This window comes from Arachis ipaensis, chromosome B9, assembly GCF_059453495.1.
Source record: "Arachis ipaensis isolate K30076 ecotype BB chromosome B9, ASM5945349v1, whole genome shotgun sequence".
Classification (NCBI taxonomy): domain Eukaryota; kingdom Viridiplantae; phylum Streptophyta; class Magnoliopsida; order Fabales; family Fabaceae; genus Arachis; species Arachis ipaensis.
This window is the reverse complement of record NC_142444.1, coordinates 132559401-132579362: the sequence shown is the minus strand read 5'-3', so window position 1 is coordinate 132579362 and position 19962 is coordinate 132559401. Positions and strand designations below refer to the sequence as shown.

General features: G+C 32.5%; 2 protein-coding genes and 1 long non-coding RNA gene across 4 annotated transcripts; 2 read left to right on the top strand and 1 right to left on the bottom strand.

Moving 5' to 3' along the window:
* Nucleotides 1-7742: 7742 nt before the first annotated feature.
* On the bottom strand, nt 7743-12401 carry LOC107619392 (protein PIN-LIKES 3). Of its 2 annotated transcripts, none has more exons than XM_088498159.1 (10): nt 12211-12401; nt 11956-12035; nt 11554-11678; nt 10837-10958; nt 10490-10681; nt 9700-9783; nt 9205-9305; nt 8528-8580; nt 8047-8232; nt 7743-7973 (listed from the first exon to the last, which is right to left on the bottom strand). In XM_088498159.1, the coding sequence occupies exons 1-10, from the start codon at nt 12343-12345 to the stop codon at nt 7849-7851; spliced, it is 1203 nt and encodes a 400-aa protein (XP_088354285.1). In that variant the 5' UTR covers nt 12346-12401; the 3' UTR covers nt 7743-7848. The 2 variants fall into 2 exon arrangements, with proteins under 2 accessions (XP_088354285.1, XP_088354286.1); XM_088498160.1 differs by having other exon boundaries at nt 11956-12058; nt 12139-12380.
* On the top strand, nt 11544-12380 carry LOC148546377 (uncharacterized). The gene is made up of 3 exons (XR_015899277.1): nt 11544-11738; nt 11875-12067; nt 12151-12380. It is a non-coding gene; the product is annotated as an uncharacterized LOC148546377 (long non-coding RNA).
* Nucleotides 12402-17930: 5529 nt separating the features above from the next.
* On the top strand, nt 17931-19134 carry LOC148546376 (serine/threonine-protein phosphatase 7 long form homolog). The gene is made up of 4 exons (XM_088499195.1): nt 17931-18029; nt 18291-18634; nt 18716-18803; nt 18937-19134. Exons 1-4 carry the CDS (start codon nt 17931-17933, stop codon nt 19132-19134), a joined length of 729 nt encoding a protein of 242 aa, XP_088355321.1.
* The last annotated feature ends 828 nt before the right edge of the window (nt 19135-19962 follow it).

The following is a 19962-nucleotide window of genomic DNA, read 5'->3' as shown; positions in this document are numbered from 1 at the left end:
TTTTCTTAGAAAATGAAAGCCTAAACAGTATGTTAATGTGAATTCTTAATTAACAGTATGTGTTATGTGACAAGTGACAAAATTTTATATTTAGTCAAGATAATAGTTTTTAATATTTACAAAAATCAAATTAACTTATTAAATTTCGAAAGGGTACAAAGCATATTGATAGTTATTACTTATTATGATATAATGATTAATATCCACTACTCTTTTATATTTTGTAGACATATCTACGTATCTACTACTCTTCTTCTTGACTCTCTTTTTGATAATTAACTAAATATTTTACTAATAATCTTCTACAACTAAGTTAATTATTCAACAAAATCTAATCAAATTAATATAACTTAATTGATATCCATGTACTACAACCTCTAATTTTTTTTTGACTAAATACGTTATTATATATAATTAGGCAAAAAAAAAAATTCAATAATCTCACAGAACTATTAAATGATTCAAATAATAAACATATTTTTTTAATATTTTATAATTACTAAATCATTTTTATTTAATTTTAATTATAAATTAATTTTTTATATATTATTTAATTATAAAATCTACTATCTATTTCATAAATTATTATTTTATTATTCATCTATCATATTCATTAATAATTAGAAACAAAAATAACAACGAAATAGTTCTTCCATTAATCGTGATCTCCATAAATCTTTTGGCAATACGAATCAATGAGTTCTTTTATCCTTTGATCCGTTACATCCGTAAAAGATAAAAAAAATCGTGTTTGTTAGTAATTCAATAGATTAGAAGTACAACACAATCGATTGAATTTCGCATGACAATATGAATTTTTTTTTAATTCAATTAATTGGAAGTTTTTTTTGGGTATATGATCAAAATTCTTAGAGCCTCTCTTAGTCCCATTCATAATATACAACATCAATAGAGTTTGTTTTTATATTCTTCATGTTTAATTCCTATCTTTTTTTATGCTATTAATTTTTATACTCTTCATGTTTAATTCCTATATTTTTTTATGCTATTAGTTATGGTGAGAGAAATCTTCGTATTTTTTCATTAACAATCTCATCAGAACAACCATCACTCTTTTTTATTGTGACTTCTAATTGATTGAATTTTGAAAAAATTCATATTGTCGTGCGAAATTCAATCGATTGTGTTACACTACCAATAGATTGAATAAGAAAAAACTCATATTTTATAGCGCAATTCAATCAATTGTGTAACCCTTTCAATTGATTGAATTTTGAGAAAACTCATATTGTCGTGCAAAATGCAATCGATTGTGTTACACTTTCAATCCAATCGATTGAATTTTTTTAAAAAAACTCATATTATCATGCGAAATTCAATCGATTGTGTTGTACTTCCAATCAATTGAATTACCGACAAACACAATTTTCCTAGCTTTTATGGATGTAACGGATTAAGGGATAAAAAACTCATTGATTCACATTCCCAAAATATTTATGGAGGTCATGATTAATGGAAGATTTATTTCATTGTTGTTTTTGTTTCTAATTGTTAATAACATGATAGATGAATAATAAAATAATAATTTATAAAATAGAGAGGATATTTTATAATTAAATAATATATAAAGAATTAATTTGTAATTAAAAATAAATTAGGACTATTTAGTAGTTATTAAAAAATTTTAAAAACATGCTTTGTTATTAGGACCATTTAATAGTCCAAACGTTATAGGACTGTGAATCCTTTGTCATATAACTGCTTTTTGAAAGCTTCTTTCTTTCCACCTTTGATGTTGCTGCTTTTTCTTCTTCTCCTCCTATTTTTTTCTCATCTTTCTTTTTCATTATTGTTATTATCACCACCACCGCTGCCACCACCTCCTCCTCCTCCTCCTCCTCTTCTCATTTGAATTTCTTTGATTTTTTCTTTCCTTTTTCTCCTCCTCCTCTATCATAATTATTATCATCATCGTTATCGTTATTATCATCATCGTCATCTTCTTCTTATATGTATACCAGTTCAAATCCAGAATGTAACTAAAATTCTTTAATGATGATGACACACAAACAAACTCGGTTCAAAACAAGTTCAGACCATAATCCGCCGAAATTAAATCCAGAATGCACCGAAATTAAATTCAAAATACACCAAAATTACTAAATGATAACTCAAAACTCCTTTTGTAAGACCCAGAATTTTTGAAAAGTCTTATTATGATCAAGTCTCAAATCATATAGTTATTTATTGCCTTAATTTTAAAAATTATTTTATTAAATATAATTAAGGCAAGTTTTGATTTATTGAATTTGAGATAAGTTATGATTATTATCCAATTTTATAATTATTGGATTATTTTTCATATTTGAATTATAAAGTCGGTAGTTGTGAAATAATAAGGATTTTATTGTGATTTGGATTAAATAATTAATATTTTAAATATTAATACTGCTACTTTGAAAAATAAAGAGTTTAATTATATTATCTCTAATTATTTTGATTTGGGCATTTTACGGAAAATAATTTGTAAAATTGATGAGCAAATAGTATTTTTCTATATACAAATAGTGTTGGATTTAATTTGAGTTTCAATTACTACATTATCCCCAATTTCATTTAAAATTACCAATTTGCCCCTAACCATAACTTTCAAAATAATGAAACCCTAAAGCCTTTATCCCAGCAGCCGAAACCATGCCTTGTCTCCCCTTTCACCCACGGTTTCCCCTTCCTCCATGAACAAAGAAACAGAAAACAAAGAAAGAAAGAGAGATCTAAGGGGGAGTAAAGGAGATCGGAGGAGAAGGAGGGGAGGGGGGCCTTTGTTGCCACCTCCATCGCGCGCTTCTGCCGGCCTGAAGCCACCACCTTCATGCCGCCACGTCGCCACCGCCACTATGCCATGGAGAAGAGGGAGAACTCGCGCCACCTCCGCCACTGTTGATCCATCGAAGCTGGCGCGAGAGAAGAGGAGGAGAGGGCGCTGTCTTGCGCCGTCGCCGTCGCACTTGGGCGCTGCGGCTGCAAGCTCACGTTGCCGCGTCGCCGTGCCATCATCACACCATGGATCTACTCTGTTCGCGAGCTGAGTTAAGGGAGAAGAGATGAACGCGACAGGGAGGAGTGAATGAGCCGCGCCGGCATTGTTGGGGCCTCACCGCCGCCGGAGAGAGGGAGACCGGAGCGGGTAAGGAGGAGGAGGGTAGTTCCTGCCACCATTGGAGTTCTGCTGCCGTTGATGCTATGACTGGTCACTGAGAACAGATCCGTGACAGCTCAGGTCCAGCCACCGCGCCCAACCGCTGTTCGCGTCGCCGGTGTCGCCTCCGTCAGAACCACCGCCATCTCTGCCGATTTCCACCCCCATCGTGGTTGATTATGGATGAGAGTGGAGGAAACTGCCTCTGCCGCCGGAGAATGCTCTGTCGGTAAGGATTTTAATTTGTGGTTTCTGTCCTTTTTGGATTTCGAGAAGGTTTTGATGTTGCGTGGTTATCATAGTTGATCCACCGGAGCTTCTGGCCGCTACCGGAGCTGCTGCCGGGTCGATTCGAAATCGCAGCTGCTTCGTTTCGCTAGTTCAGTAAGTATTTATGTTTCGGAAAGCCTCGCGTTAGTATTCTGTTGTGTTCGGTTAATGAATATGAGTTTGGTAACGTGGGATTGAGTCCTGATTATTGTATGTTGCGAATAGTGTTGCTTTGGTTATTGCGAAAGTGGCTGAGAGCTGAGGTTTTGGTTGCCGTCAGTTCGGGTTGAGGCGGAAAGGACTCTGTGAGACGTTTGGGTTATGGAATTTGCGTTTTGAGGTAGGGGCACTTTCCGAAAACTATAGTTTATTATTGGGTACTGATGTGAGGATGTGTATTTGGTGATTGTATCAGTCCTATGTATTGTTTGGTTGTTTTGTATGATTATGGGTGTTTGTTTGACTGGACTGTTGTGTGGTTTTGTGAAACGAAATGCTTTTGAAGTTGATTCTTTTAAAGCTTTGAGATTGAGTTTAATTCGTTGGAAAGTGATTTGAGTTGAATGGATTTTCTTGAGAATGTGAAAAATAGAATACACTCTTGAATTCAGCCTGGCTTGCTTTAAATGATCTGGTTTTTGATAAATGATTGTTACTGAACTGTTTCTTTAAAGCTCTAGAAATGAGTTTATTCGGCTGATGATGATTTGATTTTTGAAACGGTTTCCTTGACATATGGAATTGAGATGACTGTTGGATTTGGCTTGCCTTGAACTGATTTTGGATTTTGGGCTGTTGAAAAGGATTTTGGAACGGTTTAGTTGGGACCCGAACCGGGTGGCAAAGTCCAAGTTTTAGGGGAGGTGCTACCAAAATTTCTATAAAAATCCGAGTCTTTATTGAAATGTTGCTTGGAAAATGATGAGTTAAAGACTTCTACTATTTTATTTGAATTATCGAGAAAAGGATGATTCATGTTTTCGAAATGAATCAGTAAAGATGAAATTGTGATTTAGTCTTGCTTCTTAAGAAAGACATTGTATCTCTTTCAGGGGAAAGTTATTTAGATGAAACTTGTGTTTTAAAGCTGTTTGAATGTGAAAAGGGTTTATGCCTTTGAATTTGACTTGGGGGTTTCAATTAAAGAAGTTTCAATGACTTTGAAAGAACCTGAATGTCTATTGACAAGTTTCATTTTGAAATGTTTTGAAAAAGGTTTTAAGTACTCTTTGAATTCTGAATTTTTGCAAGACTAAAACAATTTTGAACAGTTGAAACGTTCTAGAATTTATCATGGGGTTGAAGTTGGTTTTGCCTAAGTAAAGGAAACGGCTTTGAAAGAAGTAAATGATTACGTGACTCGGTTTGGCTTAGACCCTATTTTATTACTCAAATCGGAAAGCCAAGGTTTTAATGATTTTCAATGAATTTGGCGAAATAAGTTAGTTATATTACTTTCTCCTAAAGACTTGGGACTCTGCCAAGGAACTTTTGTTATAAAATCCCATTGTTGAATGGATGATTTTGAATGTTTCAAAATAAATCTTTAACTTGCCATGGTTATGGAAGTTTGGAAAGAGGATACCGAGAGTGGCATTGTTTTCAGAGGGGAATTTACCTTGAGTAAAAATGGCTTATGAGCCTGAGATGATTTGAGAAATGAGATCTTTAAAAGCCAAGGCTGAAAAGAGTTGAAACTTGATTTCAAAGTGAAATGATTTTAGAAAAAGTGATTTATGGCTTAAATGCCGATTTTATGAATTTAATGATTTTGAATGGTGGAAGTGCTATTTTGTTATGCGCCGGAATGGCTGTGTATGATTATGAGTATTGGCTGGTTCTGGATTGAATCGTGAGCCGGAATGGCTGTGTATGATTATCAATATTTGCTGGTTCTGGATTGGACCGTGAGCCGGATGGCTGAGATGGATATTGATCCATGGCTGAGAATGAATGCATATATGCTGAGATATTGATAATTGTGATTTTTCACTTCCACTATCAGAGATGAGGGTTTCCCTGGGAGGAAGCAGTGGCTAGCCACCACGTGCTCCAGGTTGAGACTCGAAGCTCTTTTGATCCTATGTCGTAAGGGTGGCCGGGCACTGTGAAAGCCCCGGATAAGCTCGCCCCCGTAAATATTCACCAGTGAAGGTAATGGATATGGATCATGATTATGATCAAGTTTATGGTGAGTATAACTCGAGTTGGGGATGCGCGACAGAGGGACAGTCCAATGGTTAGCTACCAGGACTTGTCGGGTTGGATCTATAACCGACAGATGATATCATCAGCCACTAGGACAGACATGCATCATATGCATCTATGTGACATTGTTTGGGTGTGCATATTGTACTTGGTTTGCCTTTGTGACTACTTGTGATTAACTGCTATTTGTTCTACTTGCTGTAACTGTTTGTTTGTGCTTGAACTTCCTATCTGTGTTTGCAATTGGGACTCTGTTGGATTGTGGTGATTGGTTGATGGTTGGATTGTTTGGGCCTAAGGCCGTGGTTGAAATGAGATGAGCCGATGGTTGATTTCAGTTTTGTATTTCTGGTTTGGAAAAATATGAAAGGCTATTTTGGTTCAGCATAGATAAACATTTTTGAAAGGCTTTTGAGTTTTTGAGAATTGAACGGTTCTTCTTTCAAAAAAGATTTTCGACTTTACTTTTATTGTAAACCGTTGTTTTTGAAAAGAGGCATAAGACGGTTATTAATCACTGGTATGGTTTATCTTCACGTATCCTATTACAGTAATTCCCAAAAACCCTCTACTGAGAACCCTTTTGAGGATGATGTTCTCACCCCCCTTACATTTTTCCCCTTTCAGGATATGGGCGCAGAAGTCACGAAGAGTTTATTTAGTTGTTGTTGAGATGCTCTGTATTGCTTTAGATTATTTATTGTACCCTCGCCTGTATCTGATATATTCTGTAAGAGGGTTAGGAATTGTATTGGTTAATGCTTGTAATATAATATATATATCTATGTATATATATGGATGTATCCTTTATGAGTTTTTGTAAGTTGTATGGTATCTATGGATGTATGTTATCGAACGAAAGTATTTTTGGGAGCGGTATTGCGGTTTAAAGTTTTAAACAGGCTCATATTTTAGTATTAAATAATATAAAAGTCGTCGTAATGTCCGAGCTATCAGAGTCACGCAGCCGGAAGCGTGAGCTTTGGTAGTTAGGGTGTTACACCTTCTCCTCCTCCTTTTTCATTATCATCATCTTCTTCTTCTCCTGCTCCTCCTCTTTTTTTTCCATCTTTCTCCTTTGTTATCGTCGTCGTCACCGCCACCATACCACCACCTCCACTCCTCTTCCTCCTTTTCTCATTTGAATTTCTTTGATCACCTCCTTCTTTTTTCTCCTCCTCCTCCTCTTCCATCAACATTATTATCTTTATCATTATCGTTATTGTCATTATCGTTGTCTTCTTTTTATATGTATAGCAATTCAAATGCAAAATGCATTAAAATTCCTTAATGATGACGAGATACAAACAAACTCAGTTTAAAACAAGTTGAGACCAGAATGCACCGAAATTAAATTCCAAATGCACCGAACTCAAAACTCTTCCTCCTCCTCCTTCTTCATCATTATCATCATCTTTTATTTTTTTATCATCTTCTTCTTGTTTTACCTTCTCATTATTCTTCTGGTTTTACTTTCTTAATAAGAATAAAAACAAAAAAAAATAAATAAAGAAGAAAAAAAAGACATAATGCTACAAATTCACTAGAAAGAGAAGGAGGAAAAGAAAAAAAAACGCAACAACAACAACAGTAATGAAAGAACGACGATGAGAAGGAAACATGAAAAAAAGAAGAAGGATCGCGAAAAAAAGGAGGAGAAACGCGAAGAAAAAAGAAAAGAAGAAGAAGGAGGAGGCAGCGGAGGAGAGGAACGCGGAAACGTTCAGGTAGTTAATTGGAACGTGTATTCATGCTCTCACTAATAAAACTAATTTTTATTGGGCTTTGACCAATTTGATTGTCAAAAAAATTTGAATGTATGACATAACTCATATTTTATTAGCATTTATCTTATGAGTTTAAATTTGATATTTGTATCAAAATTAAACTTTTATTATTTTTTTTTATTTGGGTCATTTATTTTGTGATTGAGTTAGGGGTGTCTTGGACTAACCCCAAATGAAAAAGGCCCAATAAATAAAGCCGAAGGCCCATAGTGAAGTATACCCCCTCAAACTGCTTCTCATTCAGACCCAAAAAACATAAATAAATAAACAAAATATTCCACACTGTACAACATTATAATTTGATACATGTGAACAACTTGTTTAGAATATGATTAATATTTTATATTTATAACCATCGATGTCTCATAAATCATAATACATCTGACTGTAACTAATTATTATTGTTATAAAAATATCCCATCATCATAGGACAAGCCACATAAAAAATGTGGACCAAAGTGTAAGAGAAACTGCAGCACAGGCATAAGTTGCTAGCATGATTATTGAGCATTCTGTTTCACCAGCTCCAAATAATTGAGTAATTGTACCTGAATAATATATAAATTAAGAAGTGTGTGGTTTTGCTTAATTATTCATAATTAATTAATGTAATGAACTTACTTATGCTTATGGCAGGGGGAAGAGCGTACTGAAGCAACAACATAAATTGGTATAATGGATCATGGTTTATCAACCCAAAATGAATTGCACCTTTCACAATGCACACACCTAACATTGGTAACGCTATGTATCTAACCACAAGTATCCCTAACAAAAGTGGAACCTTCATTCCTGACCCTTTTAACCCTGAAACATAGTTAGTGAACCAATAATATTTTATTAGTAATTATATTATATATCATGAGTTCAATTATAACTCACTGATTCACTTTATAAAACTTTTTATATAATCATTTAATTATATTTGTTCTTTGAATAATTATTCACGTACTAGATATGAAAAGTAATTATTTGGTAGCAATGTGATAAACTGATAATACATAATTAAATACATGATAATAATTTTTTACGCCAAAAGTAAATCAAAATTATTTTTTGTATTATTCTCATAAAATAAAACAAATAAAGAATAAAAGGTTACCCTTAAGTAGATTTGCTCCGACCAACAAAGTGACTGCTGGAATGGCCGCATCCCTGAAAATATTGGAAACACTACTATTTGTAAATTTCTAATTATGAAATTATCCACAATTAGACCGAGTCATTTTTTTGACTAAATTTTTGTAGTAATCTATGAAATTTATGATTTTTACCATTTTAATTTTTTATATTCAAAATTTATTATACTGGTTTTTAAGATTTAATTTCATGCACCAATTTTTCTGAGTTTTTTTTAGCATTGAGTTAATAAACTATATTGAACTAACTCTGATTTACCATACTAGACACGGACTAAATAATATCTTTTTGTTTTAATTTTTAAATGAACAAAGTTATTTTAGAGAATGAAGAGAGATATAATAATTTGCACATTATATAAACTCTTTTTTTTCTTCTTATTTTTATCTTGTTTAATTACTAAAATGAAACTACGGTTATTTAATTTTATGTCCGATATGATAAGTCAGAGTTCAATACTTAATTTGCATTCAGCAAATATGATTTTCAAAACTAAATCTTAAGAACCAATCTAAATAATTTTTAATTTAAATGACTAAAATAGTAAAAGTCATCACTTTGGAGATTTAGTCCATTTTACTTTGGTGGTGTGAAGTATTATATTAATCACTAAAGGAGCTGGTTTTTCTTAGTACATACCCCACCATGGATGTAGAGTCTTCAAGAACACGAAGTGGAGCATCATCACCGACAAACAACTTCCGAAATGGAGTGATTCCACCCATCACTAGACCAACAATCTACACCATTCACAATGGTATATATCATTTTAATGTTGCTTTGTATTTAGAAAATTTATTTTAAAAAAAAAAAAACATTTATGCATATGTGGACTTCTTAAATTGTGATTCCATCGTCGTAGTTTTCATTAATTTGCATTGTTAGTCTTTGAAATTTTAGAAATAGCAATTTAGTCCTCGAATACTGATGTCTATCAACAAAGGAACTAAACCGATCAATGAATATAATTTGAAGGACTAAATTGTTAAATTTTGAAATTTCAACAACTAAATAAGAACACGCTTATATTTAACTTCAAATACCAGTTAAATATTTAATTAAGTTGTAACATTTTTTTTCCAAGAAATGAAACTATTTGTGAGTACTATAAATCAGAATTATTAATTAGCATACCGATCCAACTGTTGCAGGTGCTAATAGGACCTTCAGATTCAGCTTTTCTACCAAAGTCTTAACTATCTTTGCAAGTTTTGGTAACTGTAAAAGCCACAAAATTATAAGAATAAGAGTAAATTACCGATTATTTCTATATATCAATATCTTAACAATGTAAATTAACTCAATATTTATTAAAATAGTGAAGTGACAAATAAATCTTTAAAAATTTACATTTCGAACATGTTAGCTTCTAAAAAAAATACCAGGAGACTAATTAAATTAAGATTTTTTACCCTAATCATAGCGGGTTAATTTAAAAGTAACATGAAAAATTTTATTGTTAGAGACTAATCTTTTGAAATATAAATCTTCAGAAATTTATTTGTTACTTTATTCTTATTAAAAATTGAATTTGTTCAACAAATTTATCCAATGAATTATTCATTTTAAATAATTTTGTCGAATTAATCCAATTTTTAATAAGTGCTGAGTTAGTTTACATATATCTCTGTTAAAATTGTGAACGATTAAATTTTTCACGGTTATAAATGTTAGTTTACTTCTTTCACCTGATGCTGCAAAACTATATATTAAAGGCAAGAGTTGTTCCTATATATATTTATATAAAAGTACTATTTGTATATTAAAATTAATCACTAAAATTAATCATCATTATGTATTTTTTATATAAATACATATATAATTTAATTTTTTTTAAAGTATATTTTATATTTTAATACATATTTTATATTAATGACTGATTTTGGTATAGATCTAGTATAATTAATATTGATATTATATTAACCTTTGCTCTTTCATGAGAAAATGTTGTTTCAATTTGAAGTTGATTTTCATGATCATCAACAGTCTCTGATAAATCCTCTGTGGAATTCTTCACGGAATCTTTTTCTAATGTGGAATTATTATCCAAAGTCTTGTTGGATGAATATAAACGAACGATGTTGTACACAAAAGTCCAAATGTAGATGTTTCCTATCTGGTCAAAAAATCAGATCCAACAATCAAGAAAGAATAAAAAAAGAATATTATTATTAATATAATTAATTAATTTATGATTAATAGTATCAAGTTTAATTTCTCTATGATATGGTGAACCTAGTTTAGATTAAATGTTAATTAAAAATTGCTTACAGCCATGGATAGAGAAGCATATCCCATCCCTTTCTTATAGCAAAGATCCACAGCTCCAAAAGGACTGTTGCTTTCTTTGCAAACTGTTGGCATTATGATAAGAGGCAAATTTCCTAGATTTCCTGTTTTTCCATCAAACCCCAAAATCGTGATTAAAGGAAACTTATTAGTGTCAAATTTATTGTAAGTTATGATACTTACGTATCTTGATTATTAATTGACATCATTGGCTAGCTTAATTGATCTGCTTTGTAAGAGTGAATTCTAAAAATTGCAAATTTTCTATATTTGTGTTGTTACGTTGTATATATTATATTTCGTGACGAGATCTCATACTTCATTTAATGATAGTAAATAAATGTCAGATTTATTATACATGACAAAAATAAATACAAATAACATACACATTTCTTTTTTAATAGTTTATTACAAACTATATTTGCTTGAATTATCTATTAAAATGATAATGATAAGAAGACAAAAAAAGAATCAACTTAATCAATCCAAACTTATCTTATTTAGTATTTATTTATTGTCGTATGTATTAAATAAAGCTAAAAACAATAAATTTTAGCAATTTTTTATTAATATTTTTTAGTTACGATTTTCATTACTCGAAATTCTTGAATTTAATAAATAATGACAAAAGTTTCATTCTCCAAATTAAATAATGATCTAAAATAGGTTAGTTAGTGAAGATATTTGTATATATTATACCTGCAGCACAGCACCCCAAGACAAGGCCATACATGTGATTAGGAGCTTTGGTTATTTTCATAAATAACCATCCTAATGCTGTCCCAACTATGAATGTTAGAAGAATATTCAATGGCATGAACCACCTACATACATATTTCATCAAATCAAAACATATCATATATATACAAAATCAGGATTACACTGTAAAAAAGAGGAGTTATCACAAAAAGTAGTTGATGAGCTTCTTTGCGATTTTTTTTAAACTTTATTATTTATTTGTTATTGTTCTTGCTCTACTTATTGTGTTGAGCTCTCTTGTTCAAAAAAAAATATATATAGCTACAGCAATATATAAATTTTGGAAGATAAATGTAAATGGCAGCACTAAAAGATTTCATGAATGAAATTAAAAGAACATACAGCATAACGAGGTTCTTAAATGTTATTGTCTTAGTGAGGATGCTGCAAACAAGAGCCGGAGTGAACACATAATATACCAACTGATGAAAAACAAAACAAACATCTTGTTAGAGTATGATTAGGATCAATTAGATCAATTAGCATTATTTAGCATATTATCAATTAGCATTATACTCTAACAACCGTTCTTAAGAGTGTGTGTGTGTGTAAGCAAAGAAATTAAAAGAAAGAAAAAGAAGTTATCTGATCTATTACTGTATTCAAGTGCTTCCTGGCAGTGTCCCTTAGCACATTAAATCGATCAAGAGCAAGAAATGCTCCTAAAGCAGTAATCAGGAGCACCTTAAGAACTGGCATTAATGCAGTAATGAAGAGCTTCCAGAACTGCATTGTGCCCTCTTCTTCTTTTCTTTACTACATATCACAACAATACAATGTAATGTGTCCTTCTTATAACAAGCCAAAGGTGCAATCTCGTTCGGTTGGGTTTGGTCGCATTTGAGGAGTAAAAACAAATATTTGTTATTCGAATTTACAAAAATGTCCCACAAACAATAATAAAAAAATAGTCTAAAGTAATATCAAATTATTTTATTTTGTATTTTTAATTATTACTAAAATAATTGAATAGCAGAATAAAATATATTTTTTGTTCTTAATATTTGTAATTTTTTTAAAAAAATATACTAACGTTTTATTCAATTTTGTTTCTAATATTTTTTATTTATATCAAAATTATCTTTGAAAGCTAAATTTTTTATTTTGTCTCTAACGTTTTACATAAAATCAATGTTTAGAATAATTTTGACACAAACCGATAATATTAAAAATAAAATTGGATGTAACTAAATGTACGTTAGGACTCTTGTCGAAGAAAATCACCAACATTAAAAAAATACTTTTATATATAGTAAATATATAATTATAAATATTAAATTAAATAAGTTAACTTTTGGTTATTATCTATCTACTATTAGTCGAATCTAGTGTAATTTTTTTTAACAAGGTAAAAAATGTTAATGCGAATTGGTGCGATCATATACTATGCCAGATGCGGGGGTTTTTGGCGGTTAAATAGCAGTGGGTCAAAAAGACAGCTGCTAAATGGTAAGGTTGCGACAGTTGCTCATCTGGATGGTAGTGTGCAGCGAAATTACTAGAATTCGTGGTTAAATAAAACACCTTTATCAATTGAAACCCACCCCTAGTGTGTTTCTCCAAGTGTTTTCTCTGAATTGAAAATAAACTTATTGGCACGACTCTTTTCTCTAAATCCCTATTGCACTGCAAGCTCATCCGCCGCAACCTCATTGCGCCCTTCTTGATCCTATATCACCCTTCACTCCTCCCACCCACTCACATGCACCTCTGCTGTTGTGCCCTAGTTCATCTCTGCCTCTCCATTCTCTTGCAATCAGTGTCTCCTTTCCTCTGCCCTATTGTGCGCTGTGAGCTCTTCAGCCCCCTGCACCCTCTGCCCTCCTTTCCTCTCTCTTGCCCTTTCTTGTAAACATTGATTCATTGTCGTCTTGTGTGCTGCAGATCTCATTTCGCGTAGTCATGGTCTTCCGCGCAGTCACAGTCGCAATCGCCCTCCACGCAGTTTGCAACTGCCATCATCCTCCGCGTAGTTTCTACCTGCTCACGGTACCATCCTTGACTCTGGTTTCTGTTTTCAGAATCTTAGATATAGCATTAACTTATTATCTTGTGCATTTTGGTGTTTTTATGGAATATGCACACAAACAATTTGCTAGTTTTCTTCGGTGAAAAGAGGAGGAGCTCAACCTTTTATTTCATGGATTTAATAAGTAATTATGTGATTCTTTCTCTTCCAATGTAGGTTTTGATCCTTAATTAGCCACTTATCAATCCAGCATCATTGACGCTATTTACATTTGCTTAGTATGTGTTGGCAACTGCAGCTCTACATTTAATTTATTAATATTTTTTATTTACAAGAAAAAATGGCTCTTGAAAAGTTTTTGCAATTAGAATGTACACCCTTTTCAAATAATGCCATTTATAATTAGTCATGTTTTTTTTTTTAAAGTTGATGTATGAAATTGCGGTGGTTCAAAATGGTCGCATTTTTTTTAAATCCACTGACCAAATATGTTTTTTTCAAAAATTAATTATCTTATTTGCGGCGGTTGTGCCAGCAGTTCCTTAGCAGGAACTGCTGCAAAATTAAATCTCCACTCCCTAACTTACAATGTTTGTTGAACCGCTAGTATGTTGTTTTGTAGCGGTTAAAAATTGCCGTTATTCAACGTATCTCTTGTAGTGATATTAGAATTAGATTGGATTGATTTGATTAATAGAATATGTTAATATGAAAATTAAAAATAAAAAATCTAAACAATAAAAAATTATTAACGAAAGAAAAAAGATACATATTGATCAGCATGCACCACTACATATATGAATGAACAAAAAGAGTAAAATAAAATATTAGCCAAGTGCAAACACAATACACTAATAATGTCATGTGATCTATCCCACTAGAATGAGTTTAATTTTTGCTGTAAAAAGCGGAAATTATTCTAATATATGTACATGGTTCAAAATCACCCTAAAAAGAAAGAATTAGCTGGTGTATCTAAATTTTCATCTATTTGGGAAAAAACTGAAAATAGACGTATCCAACTTAACTTAGACTTTTGATTTGGTAAAATTTTTTAAAAAAATATTTACATTTTTTAAAAGTATATATTTTTTTATTATATATGATAAATAAAATAGACTATATATTTGTATTTATAATTTTTAAAAATACTTAAAATGTAATTTTTTTAAAATAATTTTTGTTTATTCAAACTAAAATGTCTAATATAATTTTATCTATTATAATATTTTTAAATTTTAAAATTATTTTACTAAACATAATTATTATTACTTATATTTATTAAAATTATTTTTAATTTAATTTATTACATATATAAATATTATAACTAAAAAAATTATCTTTTAAAAACTAACTCTTATAAATTACTTCTAAAAAATAAAAACATTATCAAGACCTTTTTTGAGAGAAAACGACAAATTCTTGAAAATTCGATCTTCTCCTCGTCATTTGAATCGAGGCTGTAACTAAACCATAAAAAATCTTCTGAGAAACTTAACAAAGGTGCCAAGGTAGCATATGTCTCCGCTTTTTTTCATTCCAGATGTGTATTTTTGTTCAGTCATTAAAAATTATAAGCCACACAAGTCACAATTAGAGAATTGGGTTCTTGATGCTGCGCCTACGTACTGGTATATATTTGTACATCATAATTTTTTATTCTTATTACCAAGACTAATTCATGCTTACAATTTATGAGAGAAAATAAAATGAAAATAAACGTATGAAAGGAAATTCAAGTACAAATTAGACGATCGAGAGGGAACCAAATATTGAGGTTAAAGATATAGTTTTATAAATTAATTTTTAATGATCTTATTTATATATTAAAATCAGTTATTATATATATTATTTAACTTATTTTTAATATATATTTTATATTTTAATTTATAATTTATATTAGTAATTGATTTCAATAGTTGATTTTAGTATATATCTAATATGGTTGATTTATTTCTATTAGAAACATTAATATGAAAAAAAATATGTTTTAGTGTGGAAGTAAATTTATACTGATTACTTAATAATTTAAATTTTAAACTGTTGACATAAATAATTTTATTATTATAAATAAATCTAACCAGTAATTGAAATCTTACTTATAAGTCTATATTACTATTTCTCATCCTTTAGTTTTATTATTATTATCCCGCATTAATTAATTTGACAATTATTTGAACAGCATCCACCATTTTTTTTTGAGCATCCACGTACGTACCACCCAACAAACGTGCATGAAGCAAATATAGATGATAAGATATGATATGATATGATGCGAGTAATATTCGAAGAGAAATATTAGAGAATTGATATTTTTTATTAATATTAATTAATATTTTATTTTTATATTATTAAAGTTTAATATAAAAATATTTTTATTAATTAAATATTAATTAAAAATAATAAATTTTATTAATCATGTAATATTAAAAACTATAGCCATCACAGAATTGTGGCCATTTATAGAATCGTGGAAATTAGGAAATAGAGACGAACTTTCTAGATCTATATAAGGGCTTGCTTATCCCGCACGAATTATTACTTTAATTTGTTGGTTTTTTCACACATGTAGTCCATTCTCTACGGTTCTCATTAATCCAATCTCCATGAAAAAACGTTTTACTAATTAGTAATTACTTTTTACAAATTCAATAATATATAGTCTCTCTCTCTCTCTCTTTTAGTTGAGTTGGTAGGTTGTTCCATATCATTCTTGATTACATGGTGCTCGACACTAAACATCAAAAAGCATAAAATAAATAAAAAAGAAAAGAAAAAATATATCGAAAAAATTCACACTAACTTAAAAAATGATTTTGCGTGAGGGAGTATGTCACTTGCTAAATTATATATTACAGATTAGTCAAAAAAGCCAAAAAAGAATTATCATGATCTTCTTAGCTACAAAACTGGATTTTTTTAATTAAATAAAATAAAAAATTTCCTGAAAATTGCTCATTTTTTCTCATGTTATGATATTTTACGACAATTCAAAAGTAATTGTTACTTCTAATCAGTAATTAATTTTTTTAGGTTGTGTTTGGTTATGAAAACAGCACAAAGCAAGATACTACAAATAAAAGGATAATTCATTTCTATAAACTAAACTCACCCCAAAATTATTTGAATCTCTCAAACCCAAAAACGTTACCTGGATGTGTTCATTTACAAATCTATATAAATCGAATTTAATAAATTCGAATTAGGTGTTTGAATAGTAAATCGAAACTATAAAATTCGAATTACATGTATATCGTACCTTATACTAAATCGAATCAATGAGACTCGATTTGACCATGCACATAGTAAATCGAATCGATGGAATTCGATTTACAATGGGCTTATATGTATTTGAATGTTGTATATAGTAAATTGAATCTAATGGTTTCAATTTAGGGCTAATAGTAATTCAAACTCAATATGTTGGATTTACAAGCATGCGTGGCTTTATATAATTCGAACTCAATAGATTTGATTTACATTCGAATGGCTATATGTAATTCGAATTCAATTTATTCGAATTAGAAACCAACATTCCAACCCCACCCAACCCAACTCCACCACCTCCCTCCCAAATCTTGGAGAAAATCCCGCAGAAAATTCAAATCTGTACACATAGAGGACGATTTGAATCACCTGTATCGGTTAGATGGAGTCGCGCATATTGCAGGTGCCGTCCTTGAAGAGGTTAGTGAACAAAATTTTAGTTTTGAACATAACTTAGTCATGCTAGTAATGTTAACATGCTTCTTATAGTAGTTGTTTAAAGTCGTTAGTTAGGAATTAGAATCTTATTTTTTTCAGTATAAGTGTTGGTTAGAAGTAATAAGCTATTAGTTAGTTAGATTTTGAGAAATTGAAATGGTTACTAGAAAGGTTAGTTAGGATTGTAGGCTATGTTAGATTTCTTAACTTATTAAATTTATATTCAGCGAGATTTAGTTTAGAATTTGGGTGCAAAATAACCCAATTGTTACAGGCATGATGCTGATTGTGTATTGCGATATTGTTTTAACTTATTAAATTTATAAAATATGCTGATTGATTGAGTAGTCACACACTTAAGTCCATTTAGTTTTAACATTTTTTATTTTGTTTGAACGTGTGAGATTATATGTTTTGGAATTTTTTTTGGAATTGGGTCATGAATTATTTAGTGTTTAGGGTTGGGTCTTGTGAACAATTTGTTGGGCGTTATTGTAAACAATTTTTTAAAAATTAGGGCGTGCAATGTTTAGCGTTATGTGAATTTTATGAATTGAACATTGTTTTGTTATGGTTGTGATAAAAAAATTTCTATCATTTTCCATCCCATCGATGTATCACTAGCATGAGAAGGCAATACGGTATGTCGTTGGATGACAAGATCGTTCCGTATTTGCAGATGGCCGGTTTATACCATCTTGCAAGACTGAACGAGACTTGGTTTAAATTGGATGAGCCATTGGTGAGCGCATTCGTGGAGAGATAGCGTCCAGAGACGCATACTTTTCACATGCCATTCGGGGAGAGAACAATTACGCTGCAGGATGTGGCATACCAGTTAGGGCTCCCGATCGACGGTCAGTATGTCAGCGTATGCCTCACAGACTTTGAGCGGCAAATCGAGGGTGACCTCCCAGCTTAGGCATGGTTTGAGGAGCTGTTGGGTGTTTTGCCTCCTGCGAACAACATCGATAAGTTCACAGTGAAGTGCACTTGGTTCCAGGAGACATTTTGTGAGCTTTCGCAGGGGGCAGACGATGAGATGGTTAGGAAGTATACCCGGGCGTATATCATGATGTTGTTATCAATGCAGTTATTTGAAGATAAGTCTGGTACATGCCTTCACATCTGTTGGCTACCGTATGTCGCCAAGCTAGAGGACATGGGTCAGTATAGCTGGGGGTCTACCACACTGTCATGGTTATACAGGTGCATATGTCGTGTGGCCAACAGAAATGTCGTCAAGTTAGCCAGTCCATTGCAGCTCCTGCAGTCGTGGATCTTCTGGAGGTTCCCTGGTTTCCGACTGAATGGATTTGATGTCTTTTATTGGCTGTTGGCGTTGAGGTACTCTCTTTTGGATTATGCATCATGTTTTTAATAATTTATCAGTTTACTTTATTGTTGATTAAATATTTTGGTTTTCAGATGGGTAGGTTATCAGCCGACGTTGAGCGACAAGGGGCCTCGTATCGTGCATTGGAGGCTTTGGATAGATTTACTCCAGTCTGGGGATGTGAGTATTTATGGTTTCAATTTGTTCATCTCTAATGTTGTATTTGCACCTTTTACTGTTTATGATGACTAACGATAAGTACTTATTTTAATAGTTCTTATGGATGCCATATAGCTTACCTGATGTCGTTTAGGTGATGCACACCAAGATATTGGAGCCACGAAATATGGAGTTATGGAGGGTTGCGACAGCATTGATCTATTTCACTGTCATTGAGTGGTATCAGGTAGATCGGGTGCTGCCGCAGTTTAGTGGGGTTCAACATCAACCTTGTGCTGCACTGAACATAGATTTTCTAATGTCCAAGGATGGGAGAGGCGGAGGTCGGTGATTTCCTGATACATTATAGGGTTGGCACATTCATTGGGCCAATAGAATGCAGCATGTGCTACAGTTTGACGTGGTTGCCGATTCAGGACCTTCACAAGAGTACCTACAGTGGTGGTATCAGTACGACAGGAGATTCTTGTCTCTTGAGCTCCTCCTAGGTGACCCCAGAGCAGCTGCGATACCAGCTCAGGTGAGACAGCGTGGTCTCGGACGAGTCCCTGGTATAGACCAGGTGCCTGATGTCCCGGACAACCGTTGTGTTGAGCGGAGATGTCGTGTAGGGACACGATCGAGCCAGTGTGAGTGGAGGTGCTTGGAGGATTTCATTGATGTGATGGAGGGGAGGGGTCATGGACGGCGAGGGAGGAGGGGTCATGGACGAAGAGGAGCTAGAGGTGGTGGTCAAGGTCGAGCCCGATGTGGAGGGAGAGGCAGAGAGGATGAGAGTAGTGGTGAGGACGACGGTGGTGATGACGGGATGATGGAGGTGACGACGGTGGACAAAGAGGTGGTGACGGTGGTGGAGGGTATGATGGTGGTGACGGAGGTGGTAGTAGTTTAGGTAGTTCCGGGGGCCACTATGGTAGAGGTGGCCGGGCTGTCTGCAAAGCCCACATCTCTTAGGCCTGTTTGGGTCAAACTCGTCCATGGTAGTCCGGATCTTGGTGGTCTTGGGACGCTCTTCAGACGCACATCTCTTAGCCGGATAAGGTATGATGGTCGGACCATCATATGGTGGCCAAAACCCCTCTAGGATTGGAGGTGTGAATCCCATTCGATTGACATGAAACACGGAGCTAAGGTGATACACCTCGTGGACATAGGTGGA